Source organism: Trachypithecus francoisi, unplaced genomic scaffold (assembly GCF_009764315.1).
Source record: "Trachypithecus francoisi isolate TF-2019V2 unplaced genomic scaffold, Tfra_2.0 Lachesis_group1, whole genome shotgun sequence".
NCBI lineage: Eukaryota > Metazoa > Chordata > Mammalia > Primates > Cercopithecidae > Trachypithecus > Trachypithecus francoisi.
The window spans coordinates 16815240-16840820 of NW_022681454.1; the positions used below are offsets into that span (position 1 = coordinate 16815240).

At 45.6% G+C, this 25581-nt stretch overlaps 1 protein-coding gene across 1 annotated transcript in view; it reads right to left on the bottom strand.

Annotated features, from left to right (window-relative positions):
- Positions 1-25581, bottom strand: part of FAM184B (family with sequence similarity 184 member B) — a 153056-nt gene that overhangs the window by 68642 nt on the left and 58833 nt on the right. The window contains exons 2-5 of the mRNA XM_033213844.1: positions 7921-8673; positions 6725-6860; positions 4613-4752; positions 3875-4081 (exon numbers count right to left, since the gene is read on the bottom strand). Coding sequence (XP_033069735.1) covers positions 3875-4081; positions 4613-4752; positions 6725-6860; positions 7921-8673 — 1236 coding nt within the window. The remainder of the gene's footprint in view (positions 1-3874; positions 4082-4612; positions 4753-6724; positions 6861-7920; positions 8674-25581) is intronic.

Consider the following 25581-nt stretch of genomic DNA (forward strand, 5'->3'; position numbering starts at 1 on the left):
CTGAAGACATGGCCGATTCCTGTATCCCTGCATTGCTCAAAACATAAATATGCATTCAGTCAACGATAAACAAACAGTATATGGATAATGGCAGAGCAAGGACCTGAATGTTACTATCCAAGGCCCAGGGCAATGTATATTCTTTTATACATGTAGACTGGTAGAGAGCAAGAATTACTGGCTGTGGAGTCAGACAGGCCTGATTCATATCCAACTCTGTTATCTCTTAGTTGTGTTCTACTCAATTTACTTAATTTCCCAAGTTCCTTGTCTATGAAATGGAAAAACAATAACAGAGCTGAGGTCGGGATCTGATTGCTGAGTGGAGAGTTGTCATTCCTTTTGGCTGCCAAAGATCTAGCCTCCCTTCCATTTGGATGTTTGAGAACTCTCCATCTGATGCATCAGAGCTCTCCTCTTATCATAGACCTGGAAAATACCAGACTGCCAGCAACTTGAGCATGGGCATGTGACTGAAGCTCCCCAGTAAGGCGCACCTATCCTGGATTTCAAATCAGAGGCCAGTGATGTGGACAGTGGGAGTCACACAAAATTTGGCACCTGCAGTTTTCAGGGGCAGCAGGGCCAGCTGTTCTAGAGCTGTACTGACCACCTGAACTTTCTGTGATGATGGAATGTTCAACAGTGTGACATAGCTTATGTGCAGAAATCCCTCAGGGCTGTGCTGGCCATTAGGGTAGCCACTGGTCACATATGACCTGTGCTGGTCACATATGACTAGGGAGCACTTGAAATGCGGCTAGTGCCACTGAGGAACTGAAATTTAAATTTTATTTGATTGTAATTAATTCAAATTTAAGTAATCACATGTGTCTATTGGCTTCCATATTAGATAGCTCAGTTCTCCAGGCAATGCCCAGGGCCCAGTGTTGGTGGTTTCAGCTGTTGTAAGCTGCAGGTCCAGGTTCAGAGGTGGCAGCATAGGTGTTCTAATCTGTTTTGCAATAGATTTGGGACATTATTCTTGGCTGGGTAGTTGCCAAGCCCAGTTCCCTGGTCTTCCATTATGTTTTGTTAAATTCCTTTTCTGCATAAACTCCCAGGTGGGTTTGTGATTCCTGTCACCAAGAATCCTAAGTGATTCACATACAAATGAGAATGTGCAGAAGTGATTAGCACAGCTCAGGAGGTGCTGAATACATCGTCTGCATCCCTTTCCTAGGAGTTAGTGTATGCAAATGCTAATTATAGGATGTGTACTGTGCTGTCCATCAGGATTCGGTGACAGTATCATCTAGTCTGGGGTCAAGGAAGGCATCAAGGCCTCCAGGTCAGCTCCAGGCCACCTCCTATAGTGTGTTCTTTAGGTTAGGGTAGCATTCAGGATACACAATATACCTGCAGACAAGGGCTCAAAGAAATAGTGCACTCCTAACTCTACAGCGGACAATGGTATCTATTTTTAGTCCATAAACCCCAGATTGGAGGCGTCTTTAAGGTTTTACCTTTCCCAATCTGCATGGCCTAATTTAAATTCTCAGTTCTTGAAAATGAACAAAATGTAAAACCAAAAAAACAAGTAAGCGCAATTTATTGCGACATGATTCATATCCCAGATGGACTCATGCCCCCTATTAAGGCCGAAGTGAGATTTACATGTTCAGAGTCAGGTGCGGCTGACAGGTTACCAGGGCAATCTGTAGCTCTGTGAGAGCATGCTGCACTCCCTCCTGCCACTTGCAGCCGGGGATGGAAAGAGTGTCCATCTGTTTGTCTGAGGATTAGCTTTGTGCAACCAGTTGCAGCTCACGGGGAGGAATAAATGCTTTCAATACAGCTGCCTACCCAGTGTGAAGCCACGGGCTCTGGAGTCAGGATATCAGGTTTGAATTGCAGCTCCACCACTTAGCTGTGTGTCTTGATATATAACATCTTTGACCTTCAGTTTCCTCAACTCTAAATGGGGATATGAAGATTTTGTAATATTGTTGGAAAGATTAAATGTGTTCTAAAGTATCAGGTACTTTATAAAGTATAATGGGCATGAAATAATATTCTCACACATTATGTTACCCAATGCACATGGAAATTAACAATGAGAGCTGGGCATGGTGGCACACGCCTATAATCCCAGCACTTTGGGAGGCTAAGGTGGGAGGATCCCTTGAGTCCAGGAGTTCAAGACCAGCTGGGCAACATAGTGAGATCCCCCTCTCTACAGAAAAATTTAAAAATTAACCAGGCATGGTAGCATGCACCTGCAGCCCCAGTTACTCAGGAGACTGAGGTAGGAGGATCCCTTGAGCCCAGGAGGTTGAGGCTGCAGTAAGCCATGATCACACCAATGCACTCCAGCCTAGGCAAGAGAGAGAGACCCTTTCTCAAAAAAAAAAAAAAAAAAAAAAAAAGAAAAAAGAAATTAACAATACTTACCAAATCTTGAACTTTCATTACACGCTTTGCACTAATATAAGGGTTTCTATATACTATAATACCATATTTAATTTACATAATAAACCCTTGAAGTATTTAGCCCTATTTTAGAAATCAGGTTTTAGGCCGGGCATAGTGGCTCACGCCTGTAATTCCAGCACTTTGGGAGGCCAAGGAGGGCAGATCATGAGGTCACCAGATGGAGATCAACCTGGCCAACATGGTGAAACCCCGTCTCTACTAAAAATACAAAAATTAGCTGGGTGTGGTGGCACACGCCTGTAGTCCCAGCTACTTGGGAGGTTGGGGCAGGAGAATTGCTTGAACCTGGGAGGTGGAAGCTGCAGTGAGCCGAGATGGCGCCACTGCACTTCAGCCTGGCGACAGACCAAGACTCTGTCTCAAAAAAAAAAAAAAAGAAAAAAGAAAAAGAAATCAGGCTTCAGAGAGGTTATATGACCTGTCTACAGCCACACAGCTTGTGTTAGGGTTAAGACTTAGATTCAAGACTAGTTTTGATCTTTTGATCTTTCACAAGTTCATTTAACATATAATCTTGAGTATTTACTACTCGTAACCCCCGCACAACAGTGCACGCCCCAGTGATCCAGTATTATCTTTCAGTGAGCACTCAAAGCTGGTACTGCAGAATCTTGGGCTATAAAGAGGCTTCCTTGCAACAATTAAACAGAGCATTCCACCTACGTTCGCAATGATATTGCTTCACACTTCATTCTTTTCCGAAATCTTCAGGTTACTTACTTATTCCAGCAAACACAAGAGATGAGGCTTCGCATGACTTGCCAGTAGAAAGCCGCCCTGTTTGGAGGGAGAGTGGAACAGCACACACAGGCAGAATTTTCCCTCACTTTGGCACGCTGCTGATTAATTACCTGCATCGGCCTGCTGCCCACGTGTCCTAGGCATTAGGCTACACCTTGTGTCTTCACGTGGCTCCTCATTAAATCCTTGCAGCTACTCTACAAGGTGCTATTATTATTATCCTCCATTTAACAAATGAGGATCCTGAGGCACGTGGAATTTCCCTCTGTGGGGGCCCAGGTTAAATCACTTGAAGTGTGGTGCTAGAGTGGGGAACTGGATCCAGGAAGTCCTTCAGGCCTGAATTTTTGGTTCATGGTATTTCTCTGTGTGTTTTTGCAGAGTAAGTGGAGTTGAATTTCCCTAAGTTCACCACTCATGACACGATTCCGCCCCACGTCAATGACTCCAGGCCTATAGGGGTGTCCCTCTGTCTCCTCCAAAAGACCCTGAACTCCCTTTGGAGAAGGCATAGGGAGCTCTGCTATCTATCATAACTGTACGTTTCATCTGTGTGTATTCAGAGAAGCAGCTTACATGTGTACAGAGCAGGAGCTCGGTAAATGCTCGAGGAAGAAAAGAAGCAACAAAAAAGGGAAGAAAGGAGGTGGGAGAAAGAAAAAAGAACCAGAACGGTCTCTATGGAAGTAGGCCTCACCTTCTGCAGTTTCTTTCTTTCAGCCTCCACAGATGAGCGAACGGATTTGATTTCCACGGTGTGCTTCTTTACCAAGTCTTCCAGTCGCTTCACTAGCTGGTCTTTGAGATGTTTCTTCTCCTCTTCTGTCTGATGTTTGATTTTACGAAGGTCTTCTTCATATTGTTGCTTCATATATTCTGTCTCAGCACTTGCCTCTTTCTTGGTCTATAAAAAGAAAAAGGACCTTGTAAAACCGCTGGGGAGGGATGAGGAGCAGAGAATCACGATTTCCCTTTCATACAACTTTTACGAGGTTTATACATCATTTTTTACAGTGCGTAGCACAAGGTGCAATCAATTTTACAAGACTATATATTTGATGTTAGTAAGAGTCTCCACCACTGGAAAAGGGCTTTTTGGAATGGGGTATCTATTATCATGAGATTGGATATGTCAGCCCATACTATGGTAGATTTTAAATAATGCTCTGCTTGTTTTGACTGGGAACTTGCAATGAGATCCTAAGCCAGTTTCCCAGAAGCCGATGATATAGCACTGGGAGGATTCGGCTACATTCTCAGTCTCCTGGTTTCCAATGGCATGGAGTAGGCAGTAAGTTGGCTGGAATTCTACTCCAGGAACTACGGGGTCTGCTGATTCCAAGTGGATCCACTATGTTTGGGAACTGGCCTCTACCTGATGCTTATGATAGATAGCAAAGCTGTCTGTGCCTTGTCCATTCCCAGGGCTGGGTACCTGCATATCTGTGCCTCCTTTCATGCAAGGGCACTCCTTGAGACAGCTTTGATCATGCTGAGGATGAAGATTGCCGGCTTCCAAGTCATTCTCTTCCCCCAGGACTTTGTTCTCTGAAACTAGCTCAGTCTTCCTGGCATCTGCAAGCATACATTTCAGCATTATTTGGGATGCTCTTGGCCTCAGCCTCTGGTTCAAGGCTTTCTGCTGTCAGGCCCCCATTCTACTTTTCAACCACTTTGTCCAACACCCTCTGTGTAATTCCTGCCCTGTGGTCTGCTGGTCCCGAAGCACGGTCAAGGTAGCAATTCTCATCTCTTCTCAAGAAGCCTTGTGAGCTTAAATAGCTGCCCTGCTCTCCCTTCCTAAATAATCTCTAAATCTTTTTGACTGCAGTTTCCATAGGTTAAAAAAAATGAGCATGTTCCAAATATACGTTCTTTCGATAGGAATTTAAAGGATGAAACAAAAACAAATATTTAATATAAGCAGAATGACTAAGTTTTCCTCCCATATTCTCTAAAGTACTCATATACCACTTTTGAGACCTCTGCTCAAAACCCACAACACCTTTCTGGTTTCTCCAGAACTAGTACCTCCTCTTCTCTGTACCTTTCTGGTTTCTCCAGAACCAGTACCTCTCCTTCTCTGTACCTTTCTGGTTTCTCCAGAACCAGTACCTCTCCTTCTCTGTACCTTTCTGGTTTCTCCAGAACCAGTACCTCTCCTTCTCTGCACCTTTCTGGTTTCTCCAGCACCAGTACCTCTCCTTCTCTGCACCTTTCTGGTTTCTCCAGAACCAACACCTCACCTTCTCTGCACCTTTCTGCCCCCACGGTGGCTTCTTTCCCATGCACGTTATTTGTCTGCTGCCTGGGCCATGTCTATGATACCAAAGCATGCTGTGGGCTGTAAGGTACAGACCCATGAGCTCCCTGAAGGCAGCTCCCAGGTTTTGTGCCTTTGACACTGTGTCTCAGTGTCAGGAGCTTTCTGTTGAGGGGCCTAGGGGAAGGCACTTAGAATCATGTATTTTTGGATACAAGCAAGAGCTCTATCACCAACCAGTTGGCTGACCTTGAGCCAGTCACTTATCCTTTCTTGGTCTTATTTCTTCATCTGTAACATGAAAGATTGGCAATACTTTTTGGGCTGGGTGTGGTGGCTAACGTCTGTAATCCTAACGCTTTGGGAGGCCAAGGTGGAAGGATCACTTGAGCCCCAAATTTCAAGACAATACTTTATATTTAATTTCTTTCTTTTTTGAGAGGGAGTTTTGTTGTTATTGCCTAGGCTGGAGTACAATGACCCAGTCGCGGCTCGCTGCAACCTCTGCATCCAGGGCTCAAGCGAGTCTCCTGCCTCAGCCTCCCAAGTAGCTGTGATTACAGGCACCCATCACCACACTTGGCTAATTTTCTTGCATTTTTAGTAGAGACAGGGTTTCACCATGTTTGCCAGGCTGGTCTCGAACTCCTGACCTCAGGTTATCCACCTGCCTTGGCCTCCCAAAGTGCTGGGATTACAGGCATGAGCCACCAGGCCTGGCCTGTGTTTAATTTTTTAATTTTAATTTTTTCATAGAGACAGAGTCTCACTATGTTGCCCAGGCCGGTCTCAAAGTCCTGGGCTCAAGTGGCCCTCCCTCCTCAGCCTCCTAAAGTGTTGGGATTACAGGCATGAGCCACCATCAATCTGCCCAACCAGATGGACAATACTTATCACACAAAATTATTAGAAAGACTCAATAGCATAATTGTGTTAAATGATATTAAAAGCATAAAGCATTGTGTAAGTGGTAGGGGGCGAAGGGAGTCAGTACTAAGAATTTCAGGCACTGTGGTGAGCCTGGTGGGAAAATATTTGGGGGCAAGTGGTCCTTTCACATCACACCTTTTAGATGTCCAATCTGAGCCAGATCCAGGTGAGGCAGCTGTAGGTATCAGCTCACCTGTACCCTGCAGGGATTGGTCTCACCCACCAGGCAGGTCAGATCAAGCAGCCCTGCCCCTCCTCTCTGCTCCCTTAGCAGGCGTAAGGCTGCCAGTAGCACCAGACCAAGCTGGCAGCTAACCTTGGGTCTTTTAAGGAAATCATTCCAGGGCATCTCACCTGTCTTCTGGGTCCCACGACACTCCTGCAGCATCATTCTGTCTTTGGCAACAGCCAGCTTCTCCCCAAGTTTTTTTGCAGTGCCTTTCAACTCTGAATTCTCCTGTCGAGCCTCCTTAAGCTGCACATCCAGGTCCTAAACAGACAGCAAGGGTCCCATTTCTCTGGTTACAGCTCTGTATAGAGACATCCTGTGTACACAGAATAGCCATCAGACCTGAAAGGCGGGTATTACACAGCAGAAGCCCTGAGTCTTTGGAATTCAGTGACCCAAGGCTCATCAAATCCCTCCTCATCCTCTGGCCTTCCTTTAGTGAGGATTAAATGAGATAAAGTGGAAAAAAAAATGCTCAGGGAGTGTTAGAAATGTTAACTGCTTCTACTTTTAGAGATGGGGCTCTGTGCTTTTGTGGGGTTCACATAACTGAATCATCAGTGATTCTGCTCTATATAAACACAAACTCCTGGGGATTTTAGGGCAGGCAGGTTGCTATGAAACGAACAGGGGTTTATAGAATCAGGCTGACCTGAGTTCAAACACTTAAGTCATGTGCCAATGTAGGCTAGTCCTTAAGCCTCTCAATTTCGGTCTTAGCTTCTCATCTGTAGACTGTAGGTTTCCAAGTTCTCCAACGTTAGGGACCAAGTCTAACTCACTATGTGTGCCTTGCCCATAGCCCTGGGACTGGCAGATAGTCAGTGTTCAATAAATATCTGTAGGCCGGGCGCAGTGGCTCAAGCCTGTAATCCCAGCACTTTGGGAGGCTGAGGCAGGCGGATCACCTGAGGTCAGGAGTTCGAGACCAGTGTCTGGCTAACATGGCGAGACCCCGCCTGTACTAAAAATATAAAAATTAGCTGGGTGTGGTGGTGGGCGCCTGTATTCCCAGCTACTAGGGAGGCCGAAGCAGGAGAATTGCTTGAACCTGAGAGGTGGAGGTTGCAGTGAGCTGAGATCGCGCCACTGCACTCCTGCCTGGGAGACGGAGTGAGGCTCCGTCTCAAAAATACACAAACAAACAAATATATATCTATTTTTTTGTGTGGAATGAATGTAGTTGAATTCAATGGAGATAACAGGGCTCGCCTCCTTAGAAAGCAAGTGTTTAGCACATTGCCTGACCTATAGCAGGTTCACAATAAGCAGCCCTGCTGATTTATCCCCTTTGGGGTTGTAAGAAGAGATGCTGCTTTACCTGAATCCTCTCCTTCAGCTTCTGGGCGTACTTCTTCAGGTCACTTATCTTGCGGCCTCTGTGCTCCAGGTCTCCTTCCAGCTTCCGGACCTGAGCCTGCAGGGCCGACTCCTGGACCTGGAAGTTCTTGCGGAGGTCCGACTCCTTCTCCTGCCACTGCCACAGAGCCTGGCTCACCGACTGCTGCATGGCCTGCCGGATGGCCTCGTTTTCCCGCTCGTAGGTGGCCTGCAGCTCCTCGGCCTTGCGGGCGTAGTCCTTGCTCAGCTGCTGGTTCTCTACTCGCAGCCGCTGCACCTCTAGCAGGACCTCCTGCATCTCCGGGCCCTGGCCTGGTTCTGACTTGGTATCAGGGCTCTCCTGGGGCAGCCGGCCCCGCGGGGGAGCCTCGTGGCTCGTCAGGTGCTGGAGCCTCCTCTCGTAGTCAGCCTTGAGCTCCAGCATTTCCCTGGAGAGCGTGAGGACCCGCTCGGCGTGCTCCGCCTCCACCCTCAGCTCTCTCTCCTTGGTCTCCAGCCTGCAGGAGGCCGACTCAGCCAGCGCCTCCTGCGTCAGCCTCTTCTGCAGCTCCAGGGCGCTCTCCAGGGCCTGGATGCGCTGGAGAAGGGCCTCCTCCTCTGCGCAGCCCTGTTCCTGCAGGAGCCTGACCTTGGTCTCTGCCACCGCATTCTGGAGCTCCTCCTGGTGCGCTTCCCGCAGCGCCTCCATGCTGGCCTCAGCCTCATCCTGCCGGGTGTTCAGGGTATAAATCACCTGCAGGAAAATCAACAGAGCCCAGTTAGGGCGAGGGGGCTGGGGTGTGGGAGGGCTGAGGAGACCAGAGATGCTTCTCCTGCATGGCGGTTGATCTGAACAAGTGGCACCTGAGAAGAGGATTTGCGTGGAGAGGATTTATTAGAAACTGTTCCCAGGAGAAGCCAGTGAGAGAGCTGGAAAGTCCGACAGGGAAGGACTTGGGCTGGGAGCAGAGCAAAGGGGTGATGTTGCACAAAGGCCCCAGAGAGGGCAGCTTTGGCCGAGTTCCAAAGGGGACCTCTGCAGTACGGTGGGAATCCACGGAAGAGTTTTAAAGCAGAGAAGTGATGTCATCTCATTTGTTCAGAAGGAACACTTTGGAATGCAAACCCCCGAACATAACACTTAGAAAACTAGACAGAGGCCAGGCACGATGGCTCATGGCTGTAATCCCAGCACTTTGAGAGGCAGAGGCAGGCAGATCACCTGAGGTCAGGAGTTCGAGGCCAGCCTAGTCAACATGGCGATCTGGTCTCTACTAAAAGCACAAAAATTAGCTGAGCATGGTGACGTGCATCTGTAATCCCAGCTACTTGGGAGGCTGAGGCAGGAGAATAACTTGAACCCAGGAGGTGGAGGTTGCAACAAGCCGAGATCATGCCATTGCACTCCAGCCAGGGCAAAAAGAATGAAACTCTATCTCAAAAAAAGAAACAAACAAACAAACAAAAAACTGGACAGAGTGATATATAAAAAGGCCAGTATAACTTGAAAAGCAGCATCTTTGCATGATTAAAAAACTTACTCAACAAGCAAGGCACAGAAGGGACTCTTCTCAGCCTCATAAGGCACATCTAGGAAAAGTCCCCAGTTAACACCATACTCAATGGTGTAACACTAAATGCGTTCCTCGTAGGATCAGGAACAAGACAAGGATGTCTGTTCTTCCACTTTTAACACAAAAGAAAAAAAAGAATGCTTTCTTTGCTGTGTGAAGAACCGAATGAAGGAAGACAGGAGCACAGTGAGAAGCCCAGGAATCAAGAATGACTCCTAGGATGTTGACCTGAGCCACAGGTTGGTGTTTCCTGAAATGGGAAAAATTGTAGGTAGAACAGGTAAGGAGAAGAAAGTCGAGAAGTCTAATTTGGACATAGTAAGTTTGATGTGCCTCCTGACATAATAGTGGAGACGGCACCAAGGCACAGAGATAAATGTCTGGTACTCAGAGGAGGGAACCTGAGCTACAGATGAGGCAGGTGGAGTCAGGAGGGTTTTGTTGCTGTTTCCTTGATGAGAGATTCCAGAACACATCTGTAGGATGATGGGAATGACCTCAGGGAGAATACAGAAGTTGAAGCCAGGCACAGTGGCTCATGCCTGTAATCCCAGCACTTTGGGAGGCTGAGGCAGGAGGATTACTTGAGCATCAGATTTCAAGACCAGCCTGGGCAACATAGGGAGACCCTGTCTCTACAAAAAAAAAAAAAAGAAAGAAAAAAAAAAGAAAAAAAGAAGCTGGGTGCAGTGGCTCACGCCTGTAATCCCAGCACTTTGGGAGGCCGAGGCAGCGGATCACATGGTCAGGAGTTTGAGACCAGCCTGGCCAATATGGTGAAACCCTGTCTCTACTACAACTACAAAAATTAGCCAGGCATGGGGCAGGCGCCTGTACTCCCAGCTATTCGGGAGGCTGAGGGAATCGCTTGAACCTGGGAGGTAGAGGTTGCAGTGAGTAGAGATTGCGCCACTGCACTGCAGCCTGGGTGATAGAGTGAGACACGGTCTCAAGAAGAAGGAGGAGGAGGAAGAAGAGGAGGAGGAGAAGGAGGAGGAAGAGGAGGAGGAGGAAGAGGAAGAAGAAGAAGAAGAAGCAGCAGCAGCAGCAGCAGCAGCAGCAGCAGAAGCAGAAGCAGCAGCAGCAGAAGCGGCAGCGGCAGCGGCAGCAGCAGCGGCAGCAGCACCAGCTGGGCATGGTGGCACATGCCTGTGGTCTCAGTTACTTGGGAGGCTGAGGTGGGAGGATCACTTGGGCCAGGTGGATTGAGGCTACAGTGAGCCACGATCATGCCACTGCACTCCAGCCTGGGTGACAGAGTGAGACCCTGTTTCAAAACCAAAACAAACAGAAGTTGAAGCCCCAGGAATAACAGTAGATAATAAAGGGCCAAAATCCCTGAGAAGGGTACCACAGAGATTGGGGTTGTTTTTTTTTTTGTATTTTTTTTTTTTTTTTTAGTAGAGATGGGGTTTCACCGTGTTAGCCAGGATGGTCTCGATCTCCTGACCTCGTGATCCACCCGTCTCGGCCTCCCAAAGTGCTGGGATTACAGGCTTGAGCCACCGCGCCCGGCCGAGGTTGGTTTTAAGAGCTGTAAGAACACATCCTCATGGGGATAGGATGGAAGGAAGAGGTGGAGACAGGTGTGTGGCAGTTGGGACAGGTGAATGAGGGAGCTCTCACCTTGTAGACATGAGAAGGTGGCTAATTCTACATTCTCAGTGGAATGAGACAAGGTCACTAACAGTGAGCTGAGTTGGAGGACAGGAAGAAAGCATAGAGGTGTGAGGTGTGAGAAGTTGTGAATTCATTTTTAGGAAGGGGAAGCCAGTGGTCTACGTTACCGTGTGGCATCAGAGGCTGTGTTGAGTTACGGTTCTCTCTGCTATACTGTGAGATTTTCCTTAGTCAGGTTCATCTGAACGAGTTCAAAGAAGGACAGGAAGGATGGATGGGTTATCTGGAGTTGGAGTTTTATTTGGTGGGTGTGACAGAAAGAGAAGACAAGGTATTTTCAAGGGCCAACATGCTGAAAAGATGGAGCAGAAGCAGTTTTTTGGTGATGACAAGGCCACATGGCAAAGGGAGCATGTGACTGAGGCCAAGTAGAGGAAAAGATCACTGGAGATAAGGGAGTCAAAGACTGAGAAGTCCAGGGCAAGGTGAGCCCCACATGAGATATCCTCACTGAGAACAATGCAAGAGAAGCTGGGCTGGTGTAGACGCCGTGGAGTCAGATGCCAAACACGACACTGGCTCCCTGGGGCATTTACAATCAGAACAGTTTTCCTGAAGACTTTCCACCACCCCCTTTCACACGGATTCACTTTTAGCCTTTGTGGGTTGCTGGTTTTTCCTTATCCATGAGGCTGTCTATTGAACTAGACTCTAACTTCATTGCCAGTTTCTACTACTGATTCACCCACGGTTTTCAAACTGCACTCCTTGTAGTCTTGAGTTCTCTAATGGAAGTCAGGGCAACATCAGGGAGCCTGGGGGAGGCTGACCAAGTGGGGGCCCCCCATCAACCAGGGAAGAGCTTTCACACTCAGGCTTTCCTAGCATAGAGTTTAGGGGAAAAAAAAGCTTTGTATGGCTTTAAAAAAGAAAGTCAAAAACTAGAGGCTTAGATAATCATGAAATAGAAAATAGACCAATCGGGAATAGTATATGAGAGGAAGTTTTGGGTGTCACTGTGTGCCTGTGTGTCTGCGCATGTGTGTGTTAATTATAAAATCATCATTGAAGGCCAGATGGCACCACTAGAGGTGACACGTGTAATAGATTTAACAACGGTTTATCTGGAGGCTGCAGATCGTGAAGAAAGAGTGTATGTATATCCAGGACACAGCCTAAGATCTGATTTTTCCTTGTCTCTGTCTGATACAGCTATCCGTTTTTTGTCTGTCTTCCTCACCAGAATGTAAGCTCCAGGAGAGAGAAGCTTGGTCTTCCTTGTTCATTACTCTCTGTCCTCAGTGGCTGGCTCAAGTGGATACTCTAAAAATTACTATGCGAATGAGTGAATAAAGGAGTCAGAACTCTATCTTGAAGAATGTAACTCAAGGTGTGAGATGAGTTTGACATCTTGTGAAGCCCTGGGAGAATAAGCACTACTTTGAAAACCATGAATCCAACACTCTGTCACAGACAGAAGAAGGAAGTCCCCTTGTCCTTCCAGGAAGATCCCACAATGAAATGAAGTGCTGTCTCCAAAATTCCTCCCTCTCATCACTTTGTGCACAGGATTTGGCCATTTTTGTTAATTTCTGTGACCTCCTAGTGACTTCCATCCAAGAATATATCTGGAAGCTGAAATTGGTTTCCCATTGGCTGTAATTTATGTTAATAGCAAATACCATTTTAATCAAATTTACTATGTGCCTAGCACAGGGATAGATGCTATATACACATTCCTAATCTCAGAGGATCCTCATGGCAACCCTGAAATTTGGTATTTTTCTGAGCAATTGAGGTTCAGAGAAGTTCAGTAAATTTTGCGAAGTCCCAGAGATAAGAAGGCTTGAGTAACGTTTCGTGCCTGGTGCCACACTGCATCTCACCGTCAAAGTCATTCATTCATTCGCAGATTCACTGCAAATCTCGGATGTGGCAGGATCTGTGCTGGACACTGGGGTTACATGCTGGCCAATAAGACAACTGAATTTGCAACCTCAGAACTATTACAATTCAGTAGGAGAGTCAAACATGAAAGTGGAAAGTTTCAATGCACTGCGATGAGTGCTAGGAGAGGATTCATCACCAGTTACTATGGAAACACAGAGGAAGCAGTCTGGGAGGAAAGAAGACTTCCCAGAAAAAAGTGGGCCTTGCCTCCTCATCCTTGGGGTGACCAATCCCCTTTTCCATGTCAAGCTGCACATGGACAAGAACAATATCACTTATTTGGGCTGCTCAATAGCACTTGGTATAAAGTTGAGTACACAGTTGGTTCATAGTAAGTCTCTGCTGTGGGGCTACTGTAAGTCATCAAGGATTCACGCTTTCCTTCCACGTGAAGAGCTACTGTAGAGCAGCCACTGAGCAGAGGCCCCATTTCCTAGCTCCCTGCATTTAGGTGAGGTCCTATGCCTGGTGATTGCCAATGGAATTTGGGTAGATGGGGTGATGTGTGTCATCCTGGGGCCAATGTGGGGAAATTAAGAAGGGCTCATATTCTTTCCACAGTTTCTTTTTTCATCTGCAAACTTAATTAGGAGTCAGAGGCCTTAGAGGAAGGCAGAGTTCAAGATGGAAGGCATCCGAGGCCCTGAAGGACCAGGGAGAAGGCCACCTACTCCCTCAGGAACATGTCATCGATCTTTACATCAATAACTACCGTGCTGAGCCTCTGACATCTTGGCATTTATCTGTAACAGCATCGATTAGTATCTGTTCGGGATTCCCGAGACTAGCTCCAGGTTTAACCATTCATTAGAGGACTCGGAGGACTCAGTATATAGTCATGCTCAGGGCTATGATTTATGACAGTGAAAGGTACAAAGGAAAATCAGCTAAAAGGAAACATGCATGGGATGGAATCTGGAGGAAATCTAGGGGCAAGCTTCCAAGGTGCCCACCCAAAATTAACACAAAATCAGATTCAGGGTGGGGGTAGCAGAGAGGGTACCACATGGTGGGCTCACAATGTCTAAGGGCACTTTGGCGTATTTACATGGAGCCACAGTATCTGGCAACCAAAGTCCCCAAATCCAACAAAATGTGGTATCCCTTGTGGACACCAAGGATCTGCCCGAACTGTTCTGTTAGGCTGAAATCTGGTAAATGGCTCCTTCCTTCCCCTTCCCCTCACCCCCCTGCCCAGGTGACTCATATATCCTTTCAGGGATAGTGTGTGCATAAACAAGAATGTTCTATTATATACTCCATATCACATATTTTCACCGTCTTTTATACACATACACATTCATCTGCACCTTGATTTTTTTAAACTTCATAATAGATTTTGGAGACCATGCTATTTCTGTACCTAAGGAAATTAGTGTTGGGGCCAGGTGCAGTGGCTCATGCCTGTAATCCCAGCACTTTGAGAGGCCAAGGTGGGCAGATTGCTTGAGGTCAGGAGTTTGAGACCAGCCTGGCCAACATGGTGAAACCCCGTCTCCATTAAAAATTAAAAAATTAGCTGTGCATGGTGCTGCGCACCTGTAGTCTCAGCTACTTGGGAGGCTGAGGCAGGAGAATCACTTCAACCTGGGAGGTGGAGGTTGCAGTGAGCCAAGACCATGCCACTGTCACTCCAACCTAGGTGACAGAGTGACACTGTCTCAAAAAACAAAAACAAAAACAAAAAAATGAAATTAATGTGGTCAAAAGACACAAAATTTCAGTTAAAGGAACAAGTTCAAGAGATCTATCATGTAGCACAGTGACTGCAGTTACTAACAATACACTGTATGTTTGAAAATTGCTAAGAGAGCAGATTTTAAGTGTTCTCATCACCAAAAATGATAAGCATGTGAGGTCATGCATATGTTAAACAGCCTGATTTAGCCACTCCGTCACATATGTATACATCAAAACATCATGCTGGAAACCAGAAATGTATACAATTTTTACTTGTCAGTTAAAAAAAAGAGATATCACATTTTAATTTTTGGCTGCTTCATGTGCCATTGTGTAAGCTATAATTTATTTCTCTGCTTCCTCCTGAGAGCCATTAAGTCGTTTCTGTGGGAGATTATCGACATGTTTCTCATTTCACTGTTATTAAGCAACATTTTCTTTACTCTTTTTTCCATCTCTGCCAGTAAGCCTGAAGTCTGCTTTTTTGCTTATAAATGCAACTAATAAAATTCCAATACCTGGCCTTAAAAAACTCATCTTCACAATTAATACAGGAGCCTCAGGAAGAGATGAAAGAGGAAGGAGGACAAGATACCTGCCATCTTGTGTCATAAAACTAGCTCAAAGAATGTTGAGAATGCCTGCAAGCATCCAGTATGTCTTCCTGTGCAATGTGGTGACGTGTACAAGTGTTCACGACTGACCATGCAAGGGCACTCCTGGGACTGCTCCCCGGGACATGTGCTTACTCTTACCACATCCTCTCTTTTTTCCACCCTCTCCACTCCCTTCCCCTCATTCTATACGTGTTCTCTGAGCTTGATCCTTTTTCCTCTCCTAGGTTTTTTTTGTTTGTTTGTTTTTTGAGAGACAGGGTCTCTCTCTATGTCCCAGGCTGCAGTGCAGTGGTGTCATTATGGCTCACTGCAGCCTTGACCTCCTGGACTCAAAGAGGCTTCTACCTCAGCCTCCTGAGTACCTGGGATTACAGGTGCATACCACCATGGCTGGATGATTATTTCATTTTATTTTTTAGAGACAGCGTCTCCTTATGTTGCCCAGGTTTGTCTCGAACTTCTAGGCTCAAGTGATCTGCCCGCCTCAGCCTCCAAGAGTGCTGGGATTATAGGTGTGAGTCACTGCACCCAGCCCTCTCCCAGGTTGACAGTCTCTTTTCATCTCAACATCTGTCCTTTTTTAGCCTGTCCCTCATGGTCAATCATTTCAATTACATTCTTGTTGACATCTTCAAATCCCCTGCTCAGCTAATCTTTAGCCTTGCATTCTTGGCATTCTCAATACTAGAGTTTACCTTTTATTTTATTTTATTTTATCTTATTTTCTCCCTCTGTCTTCCAGGCTGAAGTGCAGTGGCGCTATCTTGGCTCACTGCAACCTCTGCTTCCTGGGTCCAAGCGAGTCTCCTGCCTCAGTTTCCTGAGTAGCTGGGACTACAGGTGCATGCCACCATAACTGGCTAGTTTTTTTTGTATTTTTAGTAAAGGTGGGGTTTCACCATGTTGGCCAGGCTGGTCTCGAACTCCTGACTTCAGGTGATCCACCTGCCTTGGCCTCCCAAAGTGCTGGGATTACCAGCGTGAGGCACCGCACCCTGCCCAGAACTTATCTTTTAAAATGTGCTCAAGTTATTTCACCTCTCTGATCCTGTTTTCTTGCCTGTAAAATAGAGAGAATCCAGGCCCGGTTTTTGTGCGGCTCTGATAGGATTATATATCTTAGGTGTCTGGCACGTAGTAAGTAAGTACTTATTAAACATTTCTTCCTTCCCTCTTCTCTCACCCCATCTCCTCCAAAGGAAAGGTCCCATGTTTTAGAGATACAATTTCCTCCAGCTTGTTCTGAGCGTTTGAAATCATTGAGCAGATTTTGAGTGGCCTGCTCTTCTCCTGGGCTTCATGCCTCACAGGTCGCTTGGCAGATCTTCTGCCATCTGCTTACTTGCTTTCACTCACCACTTTCTAGACTGGAACATCAGACTGCTCCAGGCCTCATTTATAAACCCACCTCCTACGGGGGAGGCTGACTTCAGAATCCATCAAGGCACATAAATAATTCAGCAGCCAAGAGAAATTCTGAGCAAGTCAAAACGACTTCCTAAGAGTTTTAGAAATCCACTGCTGATGCATTGACTTCAGAGGAGATTTCAGCAGAGGCCTGTTAGGGTCGTAGAGGTTGAGTGTTGTAGGTTTAACAAGGCTCTAATTAACGGCTTTTGAACATCTGATCCTGATGAAAGTTTTCATCAAGTTGAGCAGCAGGAATCAGAATTGAAATGAAAATGAAAAAAAAAGGACATAATATCTGTTGAGGGCCCAGAGTATGACATTCACTGGGCCAGATAATTTACATGTGTCTTTTCAATTAATCTGTTTAGGTTGGTGCAAAAGTAATCGTGGTAGTCAAAAAAGGAATGGCGAAAACCGTGATTACTTTTAAACCAACCTAATAACAGTTCTACGAAGTGAATGTTTTTGTGCTTAGCCTTATTTTACAGATGAGGCTAACTTCATATGTAGGGGTAATATAATAGAACTCCACCTTTTTCTAGCTGTGTGGCCTTCAGTAAGTTACTGAACCTGAGTCTCAGTTACCTTATCCATGACATGGGGAGAGGTTTGTTTGGAGATTAAATGACATTATGAACCAAAAACGCTTCACAGCACTCTTAAGCACTTAAGAAATGTCATTAGTTATGATTTTTACTATTATTGGTATTACTGCCAGAAGTCATTGAACTAAAAAGTGAGAGTGCTGGGATTCAAATCCAAATCCTTCTGGGTCCAAAGTTGAAAGAGTAGAATCATACCTTGTTTAGAAAAAAAAGCTGGTAATATGGTTTCACTCAATGGTTTTGCAGCATTTCCTATATGCCTAGCATGATACTCGGCACTGGAAAAACGGAACAAATACGACCATTCTTTTGAGGGGCTTTTCGGGTAGTAGAGTGTGGCAGACTATATTATTTGTCCATATAATAATCTTCCCCCTTACTTTCCCCTTCCTTGCAATGGTCTGTGGATGGCATTTATTTGTCTTCCCTATTGATGTTGAACTTGGCTGTGTGACTTGCTTTGGCCAAGGGAATGCGAGTGGACTTGTTGCAAGCAAAGGCTTTTGATATGTTTATGTACTGTGGCTTGCCCTCTTGCACTTCTACCACTTGCTACAAGAAAAGCCTGTGCTGGGTACCAGCACATGGGTCCCAGAATGAGAGACATGGAGCAGGCTGGACCCCACCCCAGAGTGTGGAATGCAACTGGCTCAGCCAAACCCAGCTGAAAGCAGCTGAACAGCAGCGAAGCTGAGCAGGAAATAACTCACTGCTGTAGCCATTGAGATTTAGAGTTGTTTGTTACACAGCATTATTGCAGGAACATCTGCCTAATACACAAAGTGAGATAGAAAAGAAAGCCAATTTGTATGTACAGTAGTCATCCCTTGTCTGAGGGGGATACCTTCCAAGATGCCCACTGGATGTCTGAAAGCTTGGGTAGTACAACCCCTATAGGCACGATGTTTTTTCCTATACATACGTACATACCTGTGATAAGGCTTAATTTATAAATTAGGCACAATAAGAGGTTAACAGCAATCACTAGTAATAAAATAGAACAATTATAACAATGTGCTATAACATCACTGCTCTTGAGCTTTGGGGCCATTATGGGGTAAAAATAAGGCTTACTTACTTGAAAACAAGCACTGCGACAGTTGATCTGATAATCGAGACAGCTACTAGTGACTAATGGGCAGGTAGGGACTACAGCGCTGATACTCTGGACAAGGGGATGATTCACATCCCAGGAGGGACAGAGGAGGATGGCACAAGATTTAATCATGCTACTCACAACAACAAACAATTTAAAACTTATGAATTGTTTATTTCTGGAATTTTCCATTTAATATTTTCAGGCCTTCCTTGGTTCACCTTGGGTAACTAAAACCTTGGAAAGCAAAACTACAGAAAAAAAGGGACTACTGTCTAGAGGTATTTCAAGTACTTTGCTAGAAGTCTGCGGAGGTGCAGAGAAAGGCACAGGGGAGAAAAGGATCACATTGCTCCAGTAACCCCCCCACTCTTTTCTCCTTCATTACCATTAGTGGATCACTCCCATCAACACATAAATGTGCTGTAATTTTTATCATGAACAAAAATCTTTATTTTAACCCCACACTCTCCATTTCTCTACACCCCCCAACCTTTTTTTTGAGATGGAGTCTTGCTGTGTTGCCCAGGCTGGAGTGTAGTGGTACAATCTTGGCTCACTGCAAGCTCCACCTCCCAGGTTCATGCCATTCTCCTGCCTCAGCCTCCCGAGTAGCTGGGACTACAGGCACCCGCCACCACATCTGGCTAATTTTTTGTATTTTTAGTAGAGATAGGGTTTCACAATGTTAGCCAGGATGGTCTCGATCTCCTGACCTCATAATCTGCCCGCCTCAACCTCCCAAAGTACTGGAATTATAGGCATGAGCCACTGCACCCAGCCTTTTCTACACCCCTTTATAGCAAACTCCTCAAATACTCTTTATAACCATTGTTACTAATTTCTCAACTTCCCTATTCCTCTTGTATTATCTCCAGTCAGGCTTTTACACCAACTAATCCACTCAAACAGCTCATCAGAGTCACTAGTGATCTCCATGTTACTAAAACAATAGCCAGTTCTCAGTCTTCATCTGTTCAACTTTTCAGCAGCATTAGAGCTAATGAATCACTCCCTCTTCTTGAAACATTGTCTTCACTTGGCTTCCACAATATGACATACTCCTACTGACTGCTGACCACTCCTTCTCATCTCTTTGGCTAGTTACATCCTCCTCAACTCCCAGCCTTCACATAGGAGTGCCCCAGAGCGTTAGCTTCAGACTGTTTCTATTCGTTTGCAAAAATTCCCTTGGGATACCACTCAATTCCATGATTGAATGCATTCTCTATTTGCTAATGACTCCCAAATTTATATGACCAGGCTGGACTTGCCACCTGAACATCAGACTCATGTATTCTGTTGCTTACCAATATCTCTACTTGGATATTGAACCTGCAGCTTAAATTTAATTCTGGATTTTTCCTTTAATACCTGCTCTTCCTACAATATTCCTCATCTCATTTCATAGCAACTCCCTTCTTTCAATTGCTGACGTGGAAAATTTTAGAATCAACAAATAAGCACATGAAAGGATGCTCAACATCTTTAATCATTAGGGAAATGCAGCTCAAAACCACAATGAGATAGCATTTCATGCTCATTAGAATGGCTATCATCACAAAAAGAGAAGTGCTGGTGAGGATGTGGAAAAACTGGAGCCCCTCTACATTGCTGGTGGGAATGTAAAACGGTGTAGCCACTGTGGAAAACAGTATGGTGGTTCCTCAAAAAATTAAACATAGGGCCAGACGCAGTGGCTCATGTCTGTAATCCCAGCACTTTGGAAGGCCAAGGCGGGCCGATCATGAGTTCAGGAGTTTGAGACCATCCCAGCCAACATGGTGAAACCCCGTCTCTACTAAAAATGCAAAATTAGCTGGGTGTGGTGGGACACCCCTGTGGTCCTAGCTGCTCGGGAGGCTGAGGCAGAAAAATCGCTTGAACCAGGGAGTCAGAGGTTGCAGTGAGCTGAGATCAAGCCACTGCACTCCAGCCTGGTGACAGAGCAAGACTTCATCTAAAAAAAAAAAAAAGAAAAAGAAATTAAACATAGAATTTCATATGATCCAGTAATTCCATTTGCTTATCTTTCTCTCTAAAATATAAATTATATGCAGGTGAAAAAGATTGCAGAGTTCACTATCAGATCCCCAAAGAGTGGCTGGCTCATGGAAAGGACCCTAATATTTGTTGAATGAATAAAAATCCTCTTCGCCCTAGCAGAAAGGGCATCCGAGTGCAGAGCATACCCAAGTTGGGTTTGGAAAGGCGAGCAAATGTCAGCCAGGTGGACAGGAAGGAGAAGAAACTACTGGTAAGGGAAGTACCAAGAGCAGGAGGAAGCGCAAAGGCATGACATAGAGTAGACTGTGAGGACGTGTAAGGGGCATCCTCCGGGGCAGAGCGGGAGCAAAGGGCATTGGCAGGGAAGAGGAGCGCACCATGACACGATGCTGGACCGGTGAGCTGGGGTCACAAGTCCAGCATCCATGTTAGGGAGTGCTGACTTTGTCCTGTTTGTCATGCAGACTACCAGGCCCCGCCCCAGACAACCTGATGTGGAGAGTCTGGGGGAGGTCCCGAGATCTGCATTTTTAATATTCCCTTGCAATGGGCCTATGATCTGAAAGCCAGATGGGTGCATACTTTGGAGACCTGTGGTATGTGTTCCATGCAGGAAGTTTCTCTCATGAGATCTGGCCTCTTGGGAGCTAGGGGGAATAACACTGCATCTCTGGAATCGTTGCAGAGAGCAGTCTGGATGCGAAGAGTTAAGGAAGGGGCCAGGGGAGGGAGTTTGGGCTAGAGAGCTGTCCATGAGGAGGAGTGGCAGGGCCAGTGACTTGCTGGGTGTGGAGAGGGGGAGAGGGAAGAGTGCAGAGGATTCCGCAGCTTGCGTGACTGAGGGGATGGCTATCCCACTTCTACTGGGAAGCAGAGTTTCCTGGGATTGTGGGACACCAAAAGGCCACAGTCACTGCTCTTGACTCAGATCCCTGCACACAGAGCGGAGCTTCAGTGTTCTGGGGACCAAGTCAGAAAAGAGGACTAACTAAACTGCCAGAAGGAAGCCCTGGATTCCGGTACTGAGAGGCCTGGGGAGAGCAGAGGTCGTGTGGTTGCCAAACCTTCCTTTAAGAAAACAGCCTCAAACAGGTCCCAAACAAGGCTGGGCTCCTTCCAGCAAATGAGCTTGGAATGGATTTCTAGATAGATCCGAAACGCTAATTAAAATCTCATCATTGCTCATCAGAGAGCCGTTGCTAGGCGCCTAGCTGCACATGGCATTGAACTGTGAGCATCATCTTCTGAGTCATTGAAACCCAACTGTTCTCCAAACCAATTTAGCCTGAGACTTAGCTGAAAGATGAGGGTGGGCTCCCAGGAAGGTTCTTAATGAGATCCCCTCCATTTACAGACCCAGTCCAACCCTCACACAGAACACAGGCCTGGACTCTCTCCCAGGGAGTCTCCGCACTGCATAAGATGGGGGTCTGGAAAGGGATCATCTTGTTTATTTCAAACCTTGAATGACTTGCTTAGAGTTTTTTGGAAAGTGCCCTTGTTTGGCCAACGTGGTTAATAGATACGTGTATGTGTGAATGATTTTTTTTATGAATAAAAACAATACAAATAAATCTTAACACTTTTCACAGGAAATATTTTGAGAGAGAATTAATCCAAGCAGGAGCATCAAACCCTATAATCACGCATACAAATGGAATTCCAAAAATTCTAACGCAGACAGAGCAGCTCTTCAAGTTCACCTGTTTAGATGCCGATTTTACATATTCAAATCCTGAAAGCAGCTTTTGTGTGCAGATCTAAATAGACATGCATATCCGTTTTTCCATATGAATAGTATAACAATGTGTGCTACCATTATTTTTACATAGCACTTTCCGGTTCACCAAACAACTTTACAAGGTAAACCCCACAGCATGATAAATATAAATATATTGAATGCTTGTTCTAAATGAATTTTTACTTTTGCCACTATTCTCAGCAGAGAAAAATTTCTTTAACTATTTTCCAGTTCATTTATTGTAGCTTCTGCAAAATCCTCAAATAAACAGTATGCTCCAAGTTCTATATTATTGTCCAAACAAACACCGTCAAAACCCAAACATCCATTTATGATACTCAGGTCACCTTTGCCAATTGTCGTCCCAGCAATGGCTGAATTTCTGTGCTCTGACTGCACGTGGCCTCGAGTGTAGCAGCAGGTAGTTTTGCTAAAGATTTGGTTGAATTCTCAGTTTAAGGGTTATGGGTCAGATGCTGCTCACTTAAGCTGAACATCAGAAATGGAAATGCCACACTGGGTCAAGTCCACAGCCATCTTTTGTCTCTGACTCATGCCCCCAGTGGCGTCTGTATACAGTCCATGACAGTCTGCCAGGCCAGGGAGAAAAGGGACATACAATAGAGGAGTCCTAGGAAGGGTGGTCTGGAGGAAATGATTTCAGAAATGTCTAGGCAGGACAGGGAGCAAGCTTGCCCCCCACTTTACACAGCCAAATGTTCTTACTGTTGCTGTGATGTTCATTCCCAGAAGAGCTTTATGCAAGGTCGAATTCAAGAGCTCATTTCTGAAAGCATGGAGTGCCTGCCACCACATGACCTCTGTTGTTTGTGCCCTGTGGTTCCCTGTCTGCTGGATGGAAGCTTCGGGTAGCACATCATCACATCCGGGGCAGCAAGACTCTCTTAAACAAGGTAAAATCTTGTTCCAAGTTTGTTTCAAAATCACACTTGCCACCACTATACAATTTATCCATGTAATCAAAAGCTACTTGTACCCCTGAAGCTAATGAAATTTTTTAAAAAGAGGGAGGCAAACAAAATTACACACATGCACACACACACACTCTTACACACACATGCATATGTATCGACAAAGGAAAAGGTCAAGGATACACCAACACATGACCAAGAATATGCCAAAACATGACCGTGGTTATCTTTAGATGGTAAGATTATAGGTGATCAATTTCTCTTCTTCTTTTTGTTTTTATGCGTTTCCTAATTTTTCTATGATGTACATGCAGTTCAATTATCATCGAGTTTTATTTTTTTAAGGCTAAAGATATACCATCAAAATACTCTCCATCCGTTAATGCACAAGTACGTAAGCCCGGGACATAGCCCTGGGAGGAGAAACAGATCCTGACAAGGAAGGGCCAAGTCCTGAGGCCTCCCTTGAAGGATTTGGCTCTGGCTGTGCTGTGTCCACCTGGTTGGAGAGAAATCAAAATTGGTCTGTTTTAGTCTGAGCAGCCCAATGACAGTAAATGTGTTGTCTCTTCCACCAGAAACTTGGTTCCATGGAGGAAAAGAGTTTAAGAGAGTCTTGCTGGGGCTGATGTAATGAGGTGTTACCTGGAGCTTCCATCCAGCAGGCAGGGAACTACACGGCACAAACAACAGAAGCCATGTGGTTGCGGGCACTCTGCGCTTGCAGAAATGAGCTCCTGAATTCAACCTTTCACAAAGCTCTTCTGAGAATGAACGTCACAACAACAGTAAGAAGATTTGGCTTTGTAAAGTGGAGGGCAAGCTTGCTCTCTGTCCTGCCTAAATATTTCTGGAATCATTTCCTCCAGACCACCCTTTCTAGAACTCCTGTATTCTATGTCCCTTCTCTCCCTGGCCTGGCTAGAGTGTTCTTTCTAAATCGAAGGGCTGACTACAAGACACTCTTGCTCAATACTCCGTGGAGACTCCTCATCCACCCCAGGATGGCTCTCAATCTCTATCTGCCTCCACATAGCTGAGGGTAAGGCCTGGTCTCTGGGGGACTCATCACTGCAGAGCCTGCTAGCTTTGTGAGGCAGGGTCATGACTTAGTCACCTTTGTGTGCCAATGGCAAACATAGGGTCAGGCAATGTGCAGGCACACGGCAGGTCCTCAGGGACAGGAACTAGCAGGGACTGTTTGTTACTCAGTACTGTATCCTCACTACCAAGCAGAACCCTGGTCCAGGATTCAGCAGATGGTAAGTGAATGAGTGAATAAATGATGAAAAAATGAATGAAGAATTCTGTCTGACAGAGAGGGGACACCACTCAGATGTGTTATGTGCAAGTGGATTTATGCGGTGCTGCCTGGGAAAAAGAGGCATGTAATTATTATCCCCACTTAGCAGATTTAAGAAATGCAATTTTTCTCATCCCAGATACCAACGTCAAAAAGTAATGGAAATTACTCTTTCACAAACATCTAATAGCACCAAATATGTGTCAAGTCCTGAATCTAGGGCTGTTTTCACTCAGTTCAAATCTGGTAGCTGTCTTTAGGGTCACACACACTCCTATTAGCACATTTGAAGGTGAGAGTCTGGGAAGTTGCCAGTGTGGGTTGGATAATAGGGCTAAGTGTAAAGTCATCTCCATTTTTGCTAACGTTGACAGGCTCCCTTTTTCTTGGCTGAGTTCCCTGAGCCAGTCGTATATCGTCTGTCAGTACTGGAAGGCAGAAAGTGGCATTTAGTACATATTCCTGAAAGTCTTTCCTTGGCTTTTTAAAAAGAAAGGCCCAGGAGTTGTGACATAATGCCCTCTCAGCATGGCTTGGCCAGATTCTTCTTGTCCAGTGAAATTCTGTGAGATTTCTTTAAAAATCATTATGTTTTAGCAACCAAATCCCATATACGTATGAATTTACTAATTAAAACTCTTCTCTATACAAAACCAGATTCCCAAATCCACCAGCTTGGGTTAAAGGAAATTTATTGGCTCATATACCTGAAAAGCCCAAAGCCAGGGCTAGCTCCAGACATGAGCTCTTAAATGATGTCTTCTTGTTTTGTTTGGTTTTGGTTTTTTTGAGACAGAGTTTCGCCCTTGTTGCCCAGGCTGGAGTGCCCTGGCGTGATCTCAGCTCACTACAACCACTGCCTCGTGGGTTCAAGTGACTCTTGTGCCTCAGCCTCCTGAGTAGCTGGGATTATAGGCATGTGCCACCATGCTTGGCTAATTTTTGTATTTTTAGTAGAGATGGGGTTTCACCATGTTGATCAGGCTGGTCTTGAACTCCTGACCTCAGGTGATCCACCCATCTTGGCCTCCCAAAATATTGGGAGTACAGGCTTGAGCCACTGTGCCTGGCCAAAAGATATCATTTTGACTCTACCCTTCCCCATCCCATAGTTTTGCTTTCCTCTG